This window comes from Dysidea avara, chromosome 4, assembly GCF_963678975.1.
Source record: "Dysidea avara chromosome 4, odDysAvar1.4, whole genome shotgun sequence".
Lineage (NCBI taxonomy): Eukaryota > Metazoa > Porifera > Demospongiae > Dictyoceratida > Dysideidae > Dysidea > Dysidea avara.
This window is the reverse complement of record NC_089275.1, coordinates 28,435,556-28,452,442: the sequence shown is the minus strand read 5'-3', so window position 1 is coordinate 28,452,442 and position 16,887 is coordinate 28,435,556. Positions and strand designations below refer to the sequence as shown.

General features: G+C 38.3%; 1 protein-coding gene across 5 annotated transcripts in view; it reads right to left on the bottom strand.

Annotated features, from left to right (window-relative positions):
- LOC136254604 (fibropellin-1-like) overlaps positions 1-16,887 on the bottom strand; it is a 176,871-nt gene that overhangs the window by 23,072 nt on the left and 136,912 nt on the right. For 3 of the 5 annotated variants that reach the window (XM_066047351.1, XM_066047350.1, XM_066047352.1), the window contains exons 14-15: positions 9,538-9,638; positions 9,380-9,491 (exon numbers count right to left, since the gene is read on the bottom strand). In XM_066047351.1, the coding sequence (XP_065903423.1) occupies positions 9,380-9,491; positions 9,538-9,638 (213 nt within the window). Of the gene's footprint in view, positions 1-2,346; positions 2,502-9,379; positions 9,492-9,537; positions 9,639-16,887 lie in introns of those variants that run through there. The other 2 variants (XM_066047354.1, XM_066047353.1) reach the window with 2 other exon arrangements.

The following is a 16,887-nucleotide window of genomic DNA, read 5'->3' as shown; positions in this document are numbered from 1 at the left end:
TCGATCTCGCACTTGCTGCACCAAGTTGGATTTTGTGTTATAACTCCGTGGTTTTAAGTCTGATTCTTCTACACCATTGATGAGCCTTTTAAGATGATTACTCCATCTGTACAACGATTTTCAAAGCATTACCCCAAGCGGTTTATCTGGTAGGCGTGGCAAGCAGTCGTTTTTTATTAGCTGATCTCGATTGCATAATTGTTACACACTGTTGGTTTTTTCGTGGTATCTTCCTGGTTTTTAGCTCGATTTCTTTCAAACCACAAAAGGTTTGAGGTTCAATAGTTTACCTATTCACCCACCGATTTTCAGTTTCTTCCTATACGCGGTTTACCCTGTAGGCGTGACAACATATTGGTGTTATTTTTCGTGAATAATCGCTCATAACTCTTTGCCTGTTTATCGTATTCCAGCTAAAGTTGGTACCGAGATGCGCCTTTATACCCCCCTTCTGTGTGCCAAATTTCAAGGCTATCGGATATGGCGTTCGAGTTTTATAGCAGTTTTTGTAAGTGTGCGACAAGAAAAAGAAAAATAAGAAAAAAAAACGAAGAAACTGAGCCAATTTTTGAGGTCGCATATCTCGGGAACGCGCAAAGCGATTTCGCTCAAATTTGGAATGTGGAGTGCTGCAGTTAGAGGGCATGTCCACAGCAAAAATCGTCTTGTTTCATCAAGGAAGCACAGAGCTACGGAGGTGCGAATATTGCATTTTCTTTCTTCCTGTCAATATACTCACGGGTGTTACGCGCCGGCTTCTTGGGCCGCACGACACACTACCGTGTGTCTTGATAATAATAATCACTTCGAATTCTTTTCAATAGCGCTTAATTCGTGTCGTACCTCATCTGATGACGAATTGTAATGCAAACGCGACAAAGTCTATTGCAAAACCGACTAATTCAACTGCAAAACCGACAAATTCAATTGCAAACAGGACGAATTCAATTGCAAAACCGACGAATTCAATTGCAAACGGGACGAATTCAATTGCAAAACTGATGAATTTAATTGCAAACGGGACGAATTCAATCGCAAAGGCGACGAATTCAATTGCAAAAACCTGTAATGAGTGTGGTCACTATGTTCTGATAGCTTAAGGATGTAGTCACCGTGCTCTGATCATTCAAGGGCACACAGTAAAAACAAACTAGTGAACGTCACTACTAAATGTAGTAAACGTCACTACTAATGTCTGCCACAATACTCACTATTTTTGTGTAGTGACGTTCACTACTAATTTTGTAGTGAACGTCACTACATTGACCACCAAGTAGTGACGTTCACTACAAAATGTAGTGACGTTCACTACAAAAAGTAGTGAACGTCACTACTTAAAAGTAGTGAGTATTGTGGCAGAGCAATTCACGACTAAATTTTTACAGTGCATGGTTACCATGCTCTTTTTGATTAAGGGTGCTCTGTTTTCAGGAGCAATCCAATCGTTTTACAAGTAGCTACTGTTATACTACCTTTTACAGTAGCATATTTCAATGACTTGTGGTTTCTTCTAAGGAAAATATCAATGCAGAATATTATAGAGTGACTATTTGTACAGCAGCTATACAAACATTTTTTTGCTATTTGTATGGCAGTAATCCATCATAACTCAACCGTCAAGGACACTATAGCTGTATGAAGGTAAGATAAATTCAAGGGCGACCAATGCTAGGTCACCTCAAAATCTTATCTTCATACAGACAGTGAATTATGCTTAATGTAACTGTAGTGATGTGTTTATTAGGGTCAAAGTCTCACCATCAAAAATACAAGTGGTAAGATCCAGCTATTGGACCTGTTCAATATTTTAGGTTTATAATATTTTTATTGTCACCATGGCATAGTGCAAATCAGGAGTCTTGGTATGGTTTCCTTGCATGAAGAAGAAGATGACCATGTAATCAGGCTAAGGAAAGCCCCTCACTACTGGAGATTTTGTCCATGAAAATCCAATGAAAAAAAATGTTCACCCTGTGAAAAGTGAAGTATTCATTGGGTGGCATCAATGAAATTTTATTTTCATAGCATTTTCATAGGAAAATTTAATGAAAACCCAATCAAAAATTACCACTGAAAATACTTTGAAATTGCTTTTCATGGAATTTTCATTGGTAATTTTTCATTGGGTTTTTATTAAAATTTCCTATGAAAATGCTATGAAAATAAAATTTCATTGATGCCACCAATGAATACTTTACTTTTCACAGGGTGAACATTTTTTTGATTGGATTTTCATGGACAAAATCTCCAGTAGTGCCTGGTGTGTGACAGGCAAGTGTGTACTTTAGAGGAATCAAGTAATTGTGATTCTTACCTCAGCTAATGAACAGACAATAGCTTGTATTTTCTGTGCAACATCCCTCAGGGTGGGACATCTTCCATACTAAATTTGAGCTAAATCGGTCCAGCCATCTTTGAGATACACTCCTTCAAAATTCATTCTATTTTCCTCGCATTTTTCTTCATCCTCTTCCACATTAAGTTTCTTTTCACACCACCTACTGTACAAAAACTTCTATACCTTGAGCAAGCCTTTTCAAATTTGGTTCATAAAATATATTATTGCACACTTATCTTCCAATATGTGGACAGATTGGTAAAAGTGGCAAAAAATTGCAAGTGCAATTTTTGTCACTCCTGCAAGATAAACTACTGATAGAAAAACTTGGTATGCAGATAGGCTGAACATCGTTACACAAACCTTTTGTACTTTAGAAGTACTGAGAGTATTAACTAAGGGGATATCAAGCAAAAACCAAACATGCAAGCATGGTTGAATAGAACAGTAACCGAGAAGTAAAAAAAAATGTGCACAAAAATGCTTTTTCAGTGTTTGAACCAGGGTTCTTCACAAATAGATGCTGAAACCCTTTACCACTTTGTCACTGCTGTCATTTGCTCACCTCACTTAATTTATATCAAGACACACGGTAGTGTGTCATGCGGCCCAAGAAGCCGGCGCGCCACACCGTGAGTATATTAACAGGGAGAAAGTAAACGCAATATTCACACCTTTGGAGCTGCATGATTCCTTATCTGATTGAAACCAAAGTTGCTACAGAAGTGCCGACTAGGTAGGGGAGTCCACATTCCAAATTTGAAGAAAATCGCTCCAGCCATTTCCGAAATACGAGCGGCCAAAGTTTGGGTTGGTTTTCTTCGTTTTTTTTCTTCTTTTTGCACACTTCGCAAAATCCGCCATAAAACACAAATGCGTGCTCCAATCGGGCTAACACTTGGCACACTTGAAGGGCTCATTAAGGCGAAGCTCAGTACCAAGTTTGGTAAGAATCCGATGAACATTCACGGAGTTATTACTGATTATTTGCGTAAAATAAGGTCGAAGGTCTGTCACGCCCACAGGGTAAACCGCTTGAAGGAATGAGCTGAAAATTGCTATGTAGATGGAATAACTATCGTAGGAGTACCTTTTTGTGGTTTGAAAGGAATCCAGTTAAGGACCATCGAGATATGACACAAACTCCAACCTGTGTCACAATTATGCGATCGATTTTTATGAATAAAAAACTATTAGTTTTCACGCCTACCAGGCAAACCGCTTAGAGAAATGAGCTGAAAATCGGTGTGTAGCTGGAATAACTATCATAGAAAGTCCTTGCAGTAGTACAGAAGAATCGGAGTACATACCACAGAGTTATGATTCCAAAGCCACCTACGTGTAGCATATGCGAGATCGACATACTCTAATAGAACAGTCACCCTAATAGAGCATTCAGCTACGTTTATAACTTAGTCCATTATAGAATTATATTACATTGCAAGTTATTCTGTAGGGAGTTCAGCTACAACAGTTAATCTTATAGACAATTCACTACCATCTGTTGTTTTTACTTTACATAGATGAGCTGTCTTCAATACCTAATGTGTGCAAATTAAAGCTGTTCGCCGATGATGTACTCCTTTATTTTAGTGTGAAATCAGTGAAAGATTGCCAGCTATTACAGAAGGATCTTTCTGCTATAGTCTCATGGTCTAAACTGTGGCAGCTTAATTTGAATCCTCTTAAGTGTGAAGCTTTATCTATTACCAACAAAAGGAAGCCTATTACTTTTACTTATTTCATTGGAGATCAACCACTACAATGGACTAATCTTGTGAAGTATCTGGGGATTCAAATTAATAGCAAATTACAATGGTCTACTCAATGTCAGGCTGTTGCTACTAAGGCTACTAGGGTTTGGAATGTTTTAAGACGTACCATGTTTGGGTGTGATTCGGAGGCTAGATGTAGAGCATACAAGGCTATAGTAAGGCCACTGTTGGAGTATGCTTGTGTAGTGTGGTCACCACATACTGCTAAAGGTGTGAATTTGTTGGAGGCTGTCCAGAGACGTGCTGCACGGTGGGCTTGTGGTAGTCGTTGGAACCCAACCACATGTTCTTGGTCTCTTCCCCATGAAACCTGTTATCAAAAGTTGCATTTACCTCCCTTGTGTTCCAGACGTGAATATTTATCAGTTTGTACTCTTCAGGACATTCGTCACAATGGTTCCATTCCTTTTCTGAAGTACTGTACTTACAACACGTTGGCTACACATAGTCATTCTCTTTCTCTTGTACCACCCCTGTCAACAATTAATGCTAGGAGGTATTCTTACTTTGTACGGGTATGTTTTGTCTGGAATCAAGTGCCTATTGATATCTTGGGAATTGCAACCCGTACTGCCTTTCGCCATGCTGCATATAAACACTTCTGTGGCATTTTCTAAGTAATTTATTGTTAATGTTGTATTGGTTTCGTGTATTGGTATTTTGTTGTGTAATGTTGTCTTTGTTTCGTAATGTTGTATTTTGTAGTTATTTTTGTATTTTGGACAGTACCTTGTACAGGCTTACACCTTTTGTACTTGTCCTTCCAGGTCTGTGGTACATTGATAATAATACAAGCAAGTCACCCTGTAGAGAGTTCAGCTACAAATATATCGCTGTAGAGATTCAAAACATTATAAGTCACACTGAAGAGAATTCAGTTATAAACAAGTCATCCTGTAGAGAATTCAGCTACAAACAAGTCACTGCGTAGAGGGTTCAGCTACAAAAAAGCTACCCAGTAGAGAGTTCATCTAGTTCAGCTACAAACAAGTTACTTTATACAATGTTCAGCTACAAGTAAGTCACTCTGTAGAGAGTTTAGCTACAACCAAGTTACTCTGTAGTACAAACAAGTCACCGTGTAGCTGGAGAGTTCAGCAACCAATCAAAAAAAACACTCTGTAAAGAGTTCAGCTATACAAACATGTTATAACTCTATAGAGAAAGTTATAACTCCATAGAGAGATCAGCTACAAGACATCACCTTATAGAGAGTTCAGTTATAAAGAAATCACCATGTAGAGAGTTCAGCTGCAAACAAATCACCCTGTAGAGAGTTCAGCTAAGAACAGATCACCCTATAGAGAGTTCAGTTAGAAAAAATCATCCTGTAGAGATATCAGCTAGAAGGATCACCTTGTAGAGAGTTCAACTACAAATAAATCACCCTGCAGATAGTTCAGCTACAAACAAATCACCCTGTAGAGAGATCAGCTAGAAGAAGTTACCTTGTAGAGAGTTCAGCTACAAAAAAACCATCATATAAAGAGCTCAGCTGCAAACAAATCACCCTGTAGAGAGTCCAGCTACGAACAGATCACTCTGTAGAGGGATCAGCTAGAAGAAATCACCTTGTAGAGAGTTCAGCTACAAAGAAACCACCATGTACAGAGTTCAGCTGCAAACAAATCATCTGTAGAAAGTTCAGCTGCAAACAAATCATCTGTAGAGAGTTCAGCCAGAAACAAGTTCACTCTGTAGAGAGATCAGCTAGAAACAAGTCACCCTGTAGAGAGATCAGCTACAAAGAAACCATCCTGTAGAGAGTACAATTACAAACAGATAACCCTATAGTGAGTTCAGCTAGGAACAAGTCACCGTGTAGAGAGATCAGCTAGAAACAAGTCATCCATAGATCAGCTAGAAACAAGTCACCGTGTAGAGAGATCAGCTACAAAGAAACCATCCTGTAGAGAGTTCAATTACAAACAGATAACCCTATAGTGAGTTCAGCTAGGAACAAGTCACCGTGTAGAGAGATCAGCTACAAAGAAACCATCCTGTAGAGAGTTCAATTACAAACAGATAACCCTATAGTGAGTTCAGCTAGGAACAAGTCACCGTGTAGAGAGATCAGCTAGAAACAAGTCACCATGTAGAGAGATCAGCTACAAAGAAACCATCCTGTAGAGAGTTCAATTACAAACAGATAACCCTATAGTGAGTTCAGCTAGGAACAAGTCACCGTGTAGAGAGATCAGCTAGAAACAAGTCATCCAGAGATCAGCTAGAAACAAGTCACCATGCAGAGAGATCAGCTAGAAACAAGTCATCCAGAGATCAGCTAGAAACAAGTCACCCTGTAGAGAGATCAGCTATAAAGAAACCATCCTGTAGAGAGTTCAGCTACAATCAAGTTACACTATAGAGAGATCAGCTAGAAACAAACCATCTTGCAGAGAGTTCAGTTGCAAAAAAATCATCCTGCAGACAGTTCAGCCACCCTGTAGAGAGTTCAGCTACAAAGAAACCACCATGTAGAGAGTTCGGCTACAAACAAATCATCTGTAGAGAGTTCAGCCAGAAACAAGTTCACCCTGTAGAGAGATCAGCTAGAAGTAAGTCACCCTGTAGAGAGATCAGCTACAAAGAAACCATCCTGTAGAGAGTTCAATTACAAACAGATAACCCTAGAGAGTTCAGCTAGAAACAAGTCAACCAATAGAGAGATCAGCTACAAAGAAACCATCCTGTAGAGAGTTCAATTACAAACAGATACCCCTATAGAGAGTTCAGCTAGAAACAAGTCACCGTGCAGAGAGATCAGCTAGAAACAAGTCACCCTGTAGAGAGATCAGCTAGAAACAAGTCACCCTGTAGAGTGATCAGCTACAAAGGAACCATCCTGTAGAGAGTTCAATAACAAACAGATAAAAGTTCAGCTAGAAACAAGTCACAGTGTAGAGAGATCAGCTAGAAGACGTTACCTTGTAGAGAGTTCAGCTACAAAAAAACCATCATATAAAGAGCTCAGCTGCAAACAAATAACCCTGTAGAGAGTCCAGCTGCGAACAAATCACCCTGTAGAGAGATCAGCTAGAAGAAATCACCTTGTAGAGAGTTCAGCTACAAAGAAACCACCATGTAGAGAGTTCAGCTGCAAACAAATCATCTGTAGAGAGTTCAGCCAGAAACAAGTTCATCCTGTACAGAGATCAGCTAGAAACAAGTCACCCTGTAGAGAGATCAGCTACAAAGAAACCATACATCCTGTAGAGAGTTCAATTACAAACAGATAACCCTATAGAGAGCTCAGCTAGAAACAAGTCACCGTGTAGAGAGATCAGCTAGAAACAAGTCATACAGAGATCAGCTAGAAACAAGTCACCCTGTAGAGAGATCAGCTAGAAATAAGTCACCCTGTAGAGTGATCAGCTACAAAGAAACCATCCTGTAGAGAGTTCAATTACAAACAGATAACCTTATAGAGAGTTCAGCTAGAAACAAGTCACCGTGTAGAGAGATAAGCTAGAATCAAGTCACCCTGTAGAGAGATCAGCTAGAAACAAGTCACCCTGTAGAGAGATCAGCTACAAAGAAATCATCCTGTAGAGAGTTCAATTACAAACAGATGACATTATAGAGAGTTCAGCTAGAAACAAGTCACCCTGTAGAGAGATCAGCTACAAAGAAACCATCCTGTAGAGAGTTCAGCTACAATCAAGTTACATTGAGATCAGCTAGTAACAAATCATCTTGCAGAGAGTTCAGTTGCAAAAAAATCACCCTGTAGAGAGTTCAGCCACCCTGTAGAGAGTTCAGCTAGAACAAGTCACCTTGTAGAGAGTTCAGCTACAAAGAAACCACCAAGTAGAGAGTTCAGCTGCAAACAAATCACCCTGTAGAGAGTTCAGCTAGAATTCAGCAAGAAATAATTCATCCTGAAAAGAGTTCAGCTACAAACAATGAGAGTTTCAGCTATAGTTCAGTTATGTAAGAAATCACCTTATTAACTACAGTATGTGATAATCATCATTCATTGTTAAATATTTCATCAGACAAAAGCTATACACACTCCTTTGTTCCACAATTCCTGCAATAAAGAAAAGAAACAAGTTAAAAGGAAGCATCAAAGCCATATGGCCAGTTTTGTGGCTTGCAATACAAAAAGAAGTGATATCTAAACCAAAACAGCCAAGCTGTAAAAAAAGAGGTTGGCCCCCAAAAAGGCCAAGGTGAAAAAAGATGTGAAATCCAAGGTGGCAGCCAAGAAATGGCTGTGATGGTAGGTTAATGGAAAAAATTTTAATTACGACAATTCATGTGAATTTGGTGCCGAATCCTAGTGGAGGAGGCAACGCAAATTCACCTGAATTCTCGTAATTAAAAGTTTTGCCATTAACCTACCATCACAGCCATTTCTTGGCCGCCACCTTGGATTTCTCATCTTATTTCACCTTGGCCTTTTTGGGGGCCGCACTCTTTTTTTACAGCTTGGCTGTTTTGGTATAGATCTCATAAGCAGAAGTTCTAGTGTACTACACCAGAATATTATTTCAGAGATCTATCCATGGAAACTCTAGAACATTGTATTACAAGTATTCAGAAAAGTGTGCTCTATTAGAGTACTACAAAAAATATCGTCAAATAAAATAGGCTATAATACCAAATTAGGATTCATGCAATTGAGAAGATGTGATATCAATGATATTATACTGCAATCATTTCCCTTTGTAATTGCATAGCTATGCTGGCTTTTGTCTATTTTTCCTACAAAAAAAGGAAAGGCAAAGTACACATTCGTTCGAACCAGAAAAGGCACATGCCATACTATGAGATTGTTATAGTGACATAAAATGGTGGCTGTGTGGTGTTTAGCCCTGTGACTGTGGTCAGGCTGGAAGGCAGGCAGAACAAAAAAAAATTTTTTGGGTTTTAACAATGCTTTTAAAAAAATCAATATTTGCCTTCTATAAGTGTTTAGTTTTTAATGCTGGATTTGATAAGAGATGCACTAAGTCTCTTCCAGTTGTTTCTTTCTATCATGTATGACATTTCTATGATTTTTTAATATCATCATTTTGGTGGGCACTTTCATTTTCAAAGGGAACCCAATACTACCATACTGCATGATTCCACCTGTAGGAGTATACCATTATGAAAACATTTATACTGACCTGCAGCAACTAGTATTATCAAAACTTTCCATTTGCACAAAATTACTTTGCTCAGTGCAAACACTTCCCATGAACATTCTTTTACCAGAAATAATGCAAACAAATATACATGTAGATGTATTCTGCAGAGGACAAGCAAATTATCTTACCCTATAATCACTAGCAGTTTCAATGCCACTGACAAAAATTATCAGTCCCAGCAGCAAAGCAATAGAGAGGTTAGTGTGAATGAAATGTTGCTCCAAATTGTAGACCGTTTTCCTTTGGAATAAAAAGTTAATATTTGTCAAAATGAACTTAATAGTACCTTAGAGAAATGAACATGACTGCTGCAACCATGAGGCAAACTATGGATACACCACATCCAATATAGCTGATTATTGTCAGTGCTTTAGACTCAGAATTTTTCTGTAAAAAAATGGATTCAACACAAGAGAATCTCTCTCTCTCTCTATATATATATTATATGTGTGCATGTGTTTGTATATATATACTGAGTTTTTATCATACAAGGTCTCATTCTATAAGAGTTTGGTTTGGTACAAGTCTATAGTCTATACATGTAAATTTGTCATATCCACAATGCTGAGTAGTGCTCTGTATCACAAATACGTATGATAAGGTAACTGTTGCAATAGAGTTTATCAGATAAAATGATATAACCTGCTTGACATGTTGTATCTCCTTTCCAGCAGATAGTCTGCACCTTTCCTATGCTCCATCTATGAAATATGCAACTCTATTCTTCTGCTACATAGAATCACTAAGTTGGATTTTGAACACTTAGTATTGCAATTTTAATAGCATAACAATGAAAACTACAGTGGTCCCTCCATTATTCATCCATTGATTATCTGAACATTCTGTTATCCAAGCTGTGGAGGTGACTGTTCTATTAGAGTATTTTGTCTAAATTGTGTGTTCTACAATATTAGAGCATAATTGAACATGACTCTGTAATATAACATCTATTGTCCAAACTTTTTGATTATCTGAGCATACTCAGGGCCTAATGAGTTTAGATAATAGAGGGACCACTGTAATTGCAGTGCTACTCATCTTTTGTCAACATTTTTTAGTTGAGGAATATAGGTAAATATGTATGACTGGATTTTGGAAAAATGATCCAAATCACACATCAGAAGTTTCGAGATAAATGGTTTTAAAGAATTCAAGTCTGCATAACTTGCCAAGGATAGCAAGCACATGTATTAAATTTACACAAAAGATGCATCAATTTATTATCTTTCAGACCACTTCCAGTGCTTATAGCTGCTTGTAGAGTTACCTGCCAAATAAGATAGAAAATCTGAGCAGTTGGAAGAGCGAAGTAGTATCACAAGTGCTCACAAAGGGGTGGAATGTAGGGGGTGGCGGGGTTGACAAGAGATAGACTTTAAAATGGAGGCAGACCACGACTGGAGTCCAGACACAAGATTATAGGGCTGTGCTTAGGGATGTGGCGATTATGCCGGCATAATTTCGGGAATAATAGGTATGTGTGAGAATCAGGAATTATGCTAGCATTTTGAGGTGATATAAAGCTTTAACAGTAGGAAAATCTGCAGATTGCATAGTTCCGTTAAAAAAGATCGAGATACTCTAATAGAACAGTCACTGAATATTATTTACTCTAATAAAGCAGTCACATTGAAATGAAATACTCTAATACAGCAACCACCTAAAGAATTCAAGACTATTTGAAGCCCAAACATCAATGAAAGTGGCCTGATACTGGCATTATGGGCCAATTATGGTGGCATAATTTTGGGAATAATGGGCAATTCTCAAAAGCATAATAGGTGATTTTTTGAGCACTGCTCAAAAGCATAATGCTCAATTTTTGGAGCATAATAGCCTTATGCCTAGCTGTGCTGGCTCCTTAGTGGCTTATATGTAGCAAAATCAACAGAAAAGATGTCTGGCCTATCATGCTGTCCATCAGTAAACCACTGATTCTTGCCAAGCCAGGTCCTGCAAAAGGCCAGAAACCGCCATTTGAGCACTCCACAACATGCAGAAAAGACGTCTATTAAAACCATCCTCGAGTAGTTTGAGTAGTACTGAGGGTCAATACTACTAGTGCGATAGTTTAGCTATCCACTGGTAGTGTTAGTTTGATTTTGCCTGATGTGTGATTTGGATCGGTTTTGTAAAACCTGGTCACATATGTACAGTGTATTAAATAGGATGTCAGATAATTTTGTATGATCTATAAACAAGTGGATCAACAAGTGAATTATACACTGCATAAGTGCAAAGTCTGTAACTATTTTGAAAAACTGTCAAATTTTATTCTCATCATAATTATTGATTTTATCACAGAAAATTGTGGTTGCATGCATATTGTTAAGCATGCGTCTATTATGCCGGCATAATTTCGGGAATAATAGGTACTGAAAAGCATTGGGGAATATTCCGGAATAATCAGATGATTTCTAAGAATAATTGGTACAAAATTATAAGTTTTTGTTGTGGTGCAGTGTAAAAATCTTTTAGATTTACTACCAAAACAGTGCAAGCATAAAAATGGTGAAAACAGTCACTTACTCTAATAGAGCAGTCAACTTCGAGTCCATAATTCTAATCTAATCAAAAAACAGCCAAGCTGTAAAAAAGGTGCGGCCCCTAAAAAGGCCATGGTGAAAAAAGATGTGAAATCCAAGGTGGCGGCCAAGAAACGGCTGTGATGGTAGGTTAATGGTAAAAATTTTAATAACAACAATTCAGGTGAATTTTGTGCCAAGACCAAGCGGCACAGTAATTCACCTGAAATGTCGTTACTAAAATTTTTACCATTAACCTACCATCACAGCCATTTCTTGGCCACCACCTTGGATTTCACATCTTTTTTCACCATGGCCTTTTTAGGGGCCGCACCTTTTTTTACAGCTTGGCTGTTTTTGATTAGATATCACTTCTTTTTGTATTTGTATCGGCCAGCTTTGGGGCTTTTTTAACCTATCCTTTTTCTTTACCACAGGAAGAATAAAAAGACAGAGCAGATTTTTAATACTTCAACTGTTTTTGATTTTATCAGTAATTATATAAATATATTTATTACATGTCTATTATTCCCTACTGGATAACTTGTTCGCAGCTGATCTTTCTACTAAGGGAATTGAAATGTAGTTAAACTTTCTACAGGTTGATTTGTTTGTAGCCGCACTCTCTACAGGGTGATTTGTTTGCATCTGAACTCTCTACAGGGCGATTTGCTTGTAGAAGAACTCTCTACAGGATAGTTTCTTTGTCACTGAACTCTCTACAAGGTGACTTGTTTCTAGCTGACTCTCTACAGGATGATCTGTTTGTAACTGAAATCCCTACAGGGTGACTTGTTTCTAGCTGATCTCTCTATAGGATAACTGATTTCTAGCTGAACTCTGGGTTCTTTGTAGCTGAACTCTCTACAAGATCACTTCTTCTAGCTGATCTCTCTATAGGGTGACCTGATCTCTCTGTAGGATGACTTTTATCTAGCTGAACACTCTAGCTGAACTCTCTAAAGGGTAATTTATTTGCAGCTGAACTCTATGCAGGGTGATTTGTTTGTAGCTGAACTCTCTACAGGATGGTTTCTTTGTAGCTGGTCTCTACAAGGTGACTTGTTTCTAGCTGATCTCTCTACAAGGTGACTTCTCCTACTACAGGGTGACTTGTATCTATAGCTGAACTATCTACAGGATGATGATCTGTTTGTAGCTGAAATCTCTACAGGGTGATTTGTTTGTAGCTGAATTCTCTACAGCATGACTTGTTTCTACATATAGCTGATCTCTGTATAGGGTAACTCTCTGTATAGGGTAACTAGTTTCTAGTTGAACTCTCTACAGAGTGGGTTCTTTGTTGCTGAACTCTCTACAAGGTGACTTCTTCTAGCTGACCTCTCTATAGGGTAACCTGATGTCTCTGCAGGGTGACGTTTATCTTGCTGAACGCTCTACAGGGTGATTTGTTTGTATCAAAACTATCTATAGGGTGATTTTTTTATACCTGAACTTTCTACAGGGTGATTTGTTTGTAGCTGAACTCTCTACAGGGTGATCTGATCTTGCTACAGGGCTTTTTTTGTTTGTAACTGATATCTCTACGGGTAGATTTGTTTGTAAGTGAACTCTCTACAAGGTGATTTGTTTGTAGCTGATTTCTCTACAGGGTAATTTGTTTGTAGCTTAACTCTCTACAAGGTGATTTGTTTGTAGCTGAACTCTCTACAGGGTGATGTGTTTCTAGTTGATCTCTCTACAGGGTGATTTTTTTTTGTAGCTGAACTCTCTACAGGGTGATTTGTTTGTAGCTGATCTCTCTACAGGGTGATTTAGGTTGTAGCTGCTCTCTCTACAGTGGGTGATTTGTTTGTAACTGAAATCTCTACAGGTTGATTTGTTTGTAGCTGAAGTCTCTTCAAGGTGTTTTGTTTGTAGCCGATCTCTCTACAGGGTAATTTGTTTGTAGCTGAACTCACTGCAAGGTGATTTGTTTGTAGCTGATCTCTCTACAGGGTGATGTGTTTGTAGCTGAACTCTCTACAGGGCGATTTGCTTGTAACCGAATTCCCTATAATATTGTGTCTAGTGTCTATATAGCTGATCCCTCTACAGGTTGATTTGTTTGTAGCTGAACTCTCTACAGGGTGATTTGTTTGTAGCTGATCTCTCTACAGGGTGATTGTTTGTAGCTGATCTCTCTACAGGGTGATTTGGTTGTAGCTGATTTCTCTACAGTGGGTGATTTTTTGTAACTGAAATCTCTACAGGTTGATTTGTTTGTAGCTGAACTCACTGCAAGGTGTTTTGTTTGTAGCTGATCTCTCTACAGGGTAATTTGTTTGTAGCTGAACTCACTACAGGATGGTTTCTTTGTAGCTGAACTCTCTACAAGGTGACTTGCTTCTAGCTGATCTCTCTAGACGTTGACTTCTACTAGTTGATCTCTATACAGGGTGACTTGTATAGCAGAACTCTCCACAGGGTGATCTGTTCATAGCTGAACTCTTTACAGGGTGATTTGTTTGTAGCTGAAATCTCTTGTTTCAAACTGATCTCACTGTAGGGTAACTTGTTTGTAGCTGAACTCTCTACAGGATGGTTACTTTGTAGCTGAACTCTCTACTGAGTGTTTTTTTTTGTAGTTGAACTCTATATAGGGTGATTTGTTTGTACCTGAACTTTGTACAGAGTGATTTGTTTGTAGTTGATCTCTCTACAGGATTTCTTTGCAGCTGAGATCTCTACAGGGAAATATCTTCTAACTGAGCTCTCTCTTGTTTCTAGCTGTTCTCTCTACAGAGTAACTTGTTTGCATAGCTGAACTCTTTACAGGTGCCCCGCGGGTGGCTTTTTGGTTGCTGAACTCTTTACACTTTGACTTGTTTGTTGTAAAAATTCTCTACAGAGAGACTTGTATGTAGCTGAATTCTCTACAGAGTGACTTACTTGTAGCTGAACATTGTATAAACTATAAAGTGACTTGTCTGTAGCTGAAATCTCTACAGGGTTACTTGTTTGCAGCTGGTCTCTATAGGTTAACTTGTTTGTATAGATAAACTCTCTACAGGGTAGTTTCTTTGTAGCTGAACTCTCTCCACAGTGACTTGTTTGTAGCTGAACTCTCTAGAGAGTATAGCCGAACTCTCCACAGGGTGCATGACTTGTTTATAGCTGAACTCTCTTCAGTGTGACTTGTAATGTTCTGATTCTTCTGAATGATTACAGCGATATATCTGTAGCTGAACTCTCTATAGGGTGACTTGCTTCTTGCTGAACTGTCTATAAGATTAACTGTTTGCAGCTGAACTCCCTACAGAATAACTTGCAATGTAATAGAATTCTATAATGGAGTAAATAAACTAGCTGAATGCTCTATTAGGGTGACTGTTCTATTAGAGTATCTCGATCTCGCATATGTTACACGTAGTTGGCTTTGGAATCATAACTCAGTGGTTTGTAATCTGATTCTTCTGTACTACTGCAAGGACTTTCTATGAAGATTATTCCAGCTATACACCGATTTTCAGCTCACTGCTCTAAGAGGTTTGCTTAGTAGGCATGAAAACTAATAGTTTTTTAATCGTAAAAATTGATCGCGTAATTGTGGCACAGGTTGGGTTTTGTGGCATATCGCGATGGCCTTTAACTAGATTCCTTTCAAACCACAAAAAGGCACTCCTACGATAGTTACTCCATCTACATAGCAATTTTCAGCTCATTCCTTCAAGCGGTTTACCCTGTGGGCGTGACAGACCTTCGACCTTATTTTACGCAAATAATCGGTCATAACTCCGTGAACGTTTATCGAATTCCTACCAAACTTGGTACTGCGATTCGCCTTAATGAGCCCTTTACGTGTGCCAAATTGCAGCCAGATTGGAGCACGAATTCGTGTTTTATGGCGGATTTTGCAAAGTGTGCGAAAAGAAGTAGAAGAAAAAAACGAAGAAAAAAAACCCAGATTTTGGCCGCTCGTATCTCGGAAATGGATGGAGCGATTTTCTTCAAATTTGGAATGTGGACTCCCCTACCTAGCCGGCACTTCTGTAGCAACTTTGGTTTCAATCGGATAAGGAATCACAGAGCTACAAAGGTGTGAAAATCGCATTTACTTTCTTCCTGTAAATATACTCACGGTGTGGCACGCCGGCTTCTTGGGCTTGATAGAGCAAGTCACTTGTTTATAAACCCTAACAAAAATACTAATTTGGCACACATATTATTTGGGAATAATTTGAGAATAATAGGTAGACTCAGGAATAAATTTGAGCATAATAGGTGAATAAAAAAGAAGTGCCAGAAAGAATAATAGGAAGATTTTGGAGCATAATAGACTTAAGCCTACATATTGTTTATCATACATTTACAGTATTTAGTGTACTAGAATGTGTGCTTATGTGTTATATGCATACCGATGTTCGTTTGATAATAATTTAATTAACATAGATGCTGCATTTCTCTATTGAAGACTTGTTGTTCCACAGTTTTTACATGATTTTTGGAGACAGTAGCATAAATGGCACCCTTGGATAGATATTGTACTATTATTTGAGTCTGTAATATTTGACTGTTTTAAGGAGTTCTTTGGATTAGAAACATGAAGTTGTGCATTGTGCTGCAATGTATAGAGCTATTAAATAACAATGTAAGTAAGTACATGCTCTTCAAAGTTTTTAGTTATATACCAAATAGCCACTGCACTTAAGAGCTGGTTTATGTTATAAATGCTGCCTTGATTAGAGGCTGCCCTAGAAGGGCCACGTTCATATTTGACAATAAGCCATGGGATTTAACCTCGTAAATATGGTACATTCTTTTGCAGCTACTGTATAGACTACAACTAAAAGCAAACTAGCTACTAACTATATTAAGTGCTATTCCACTAGGGACACGTGAGAAGGCTAGGCCTGTGAATACAGTGAGTCAGAAACATGTATTAAACTATGAAGAATGCAGAAAAGATCCCAGACCAAATATGCTAGCATGAAAAACATGCCAAGCAAGGGGAATCTGGGGGTATGCCCCCCTCCTGGGGAAGTTTTGAAAATTAGACCATCTGAGATTGAATGATTTTAATTTATCACAGTATAATTATAATGTTTATCTGACTGTTGCATTAGGGTGACTGCTGTGTTAGGGTATCTCGAGCTTGAAGTTATATATAT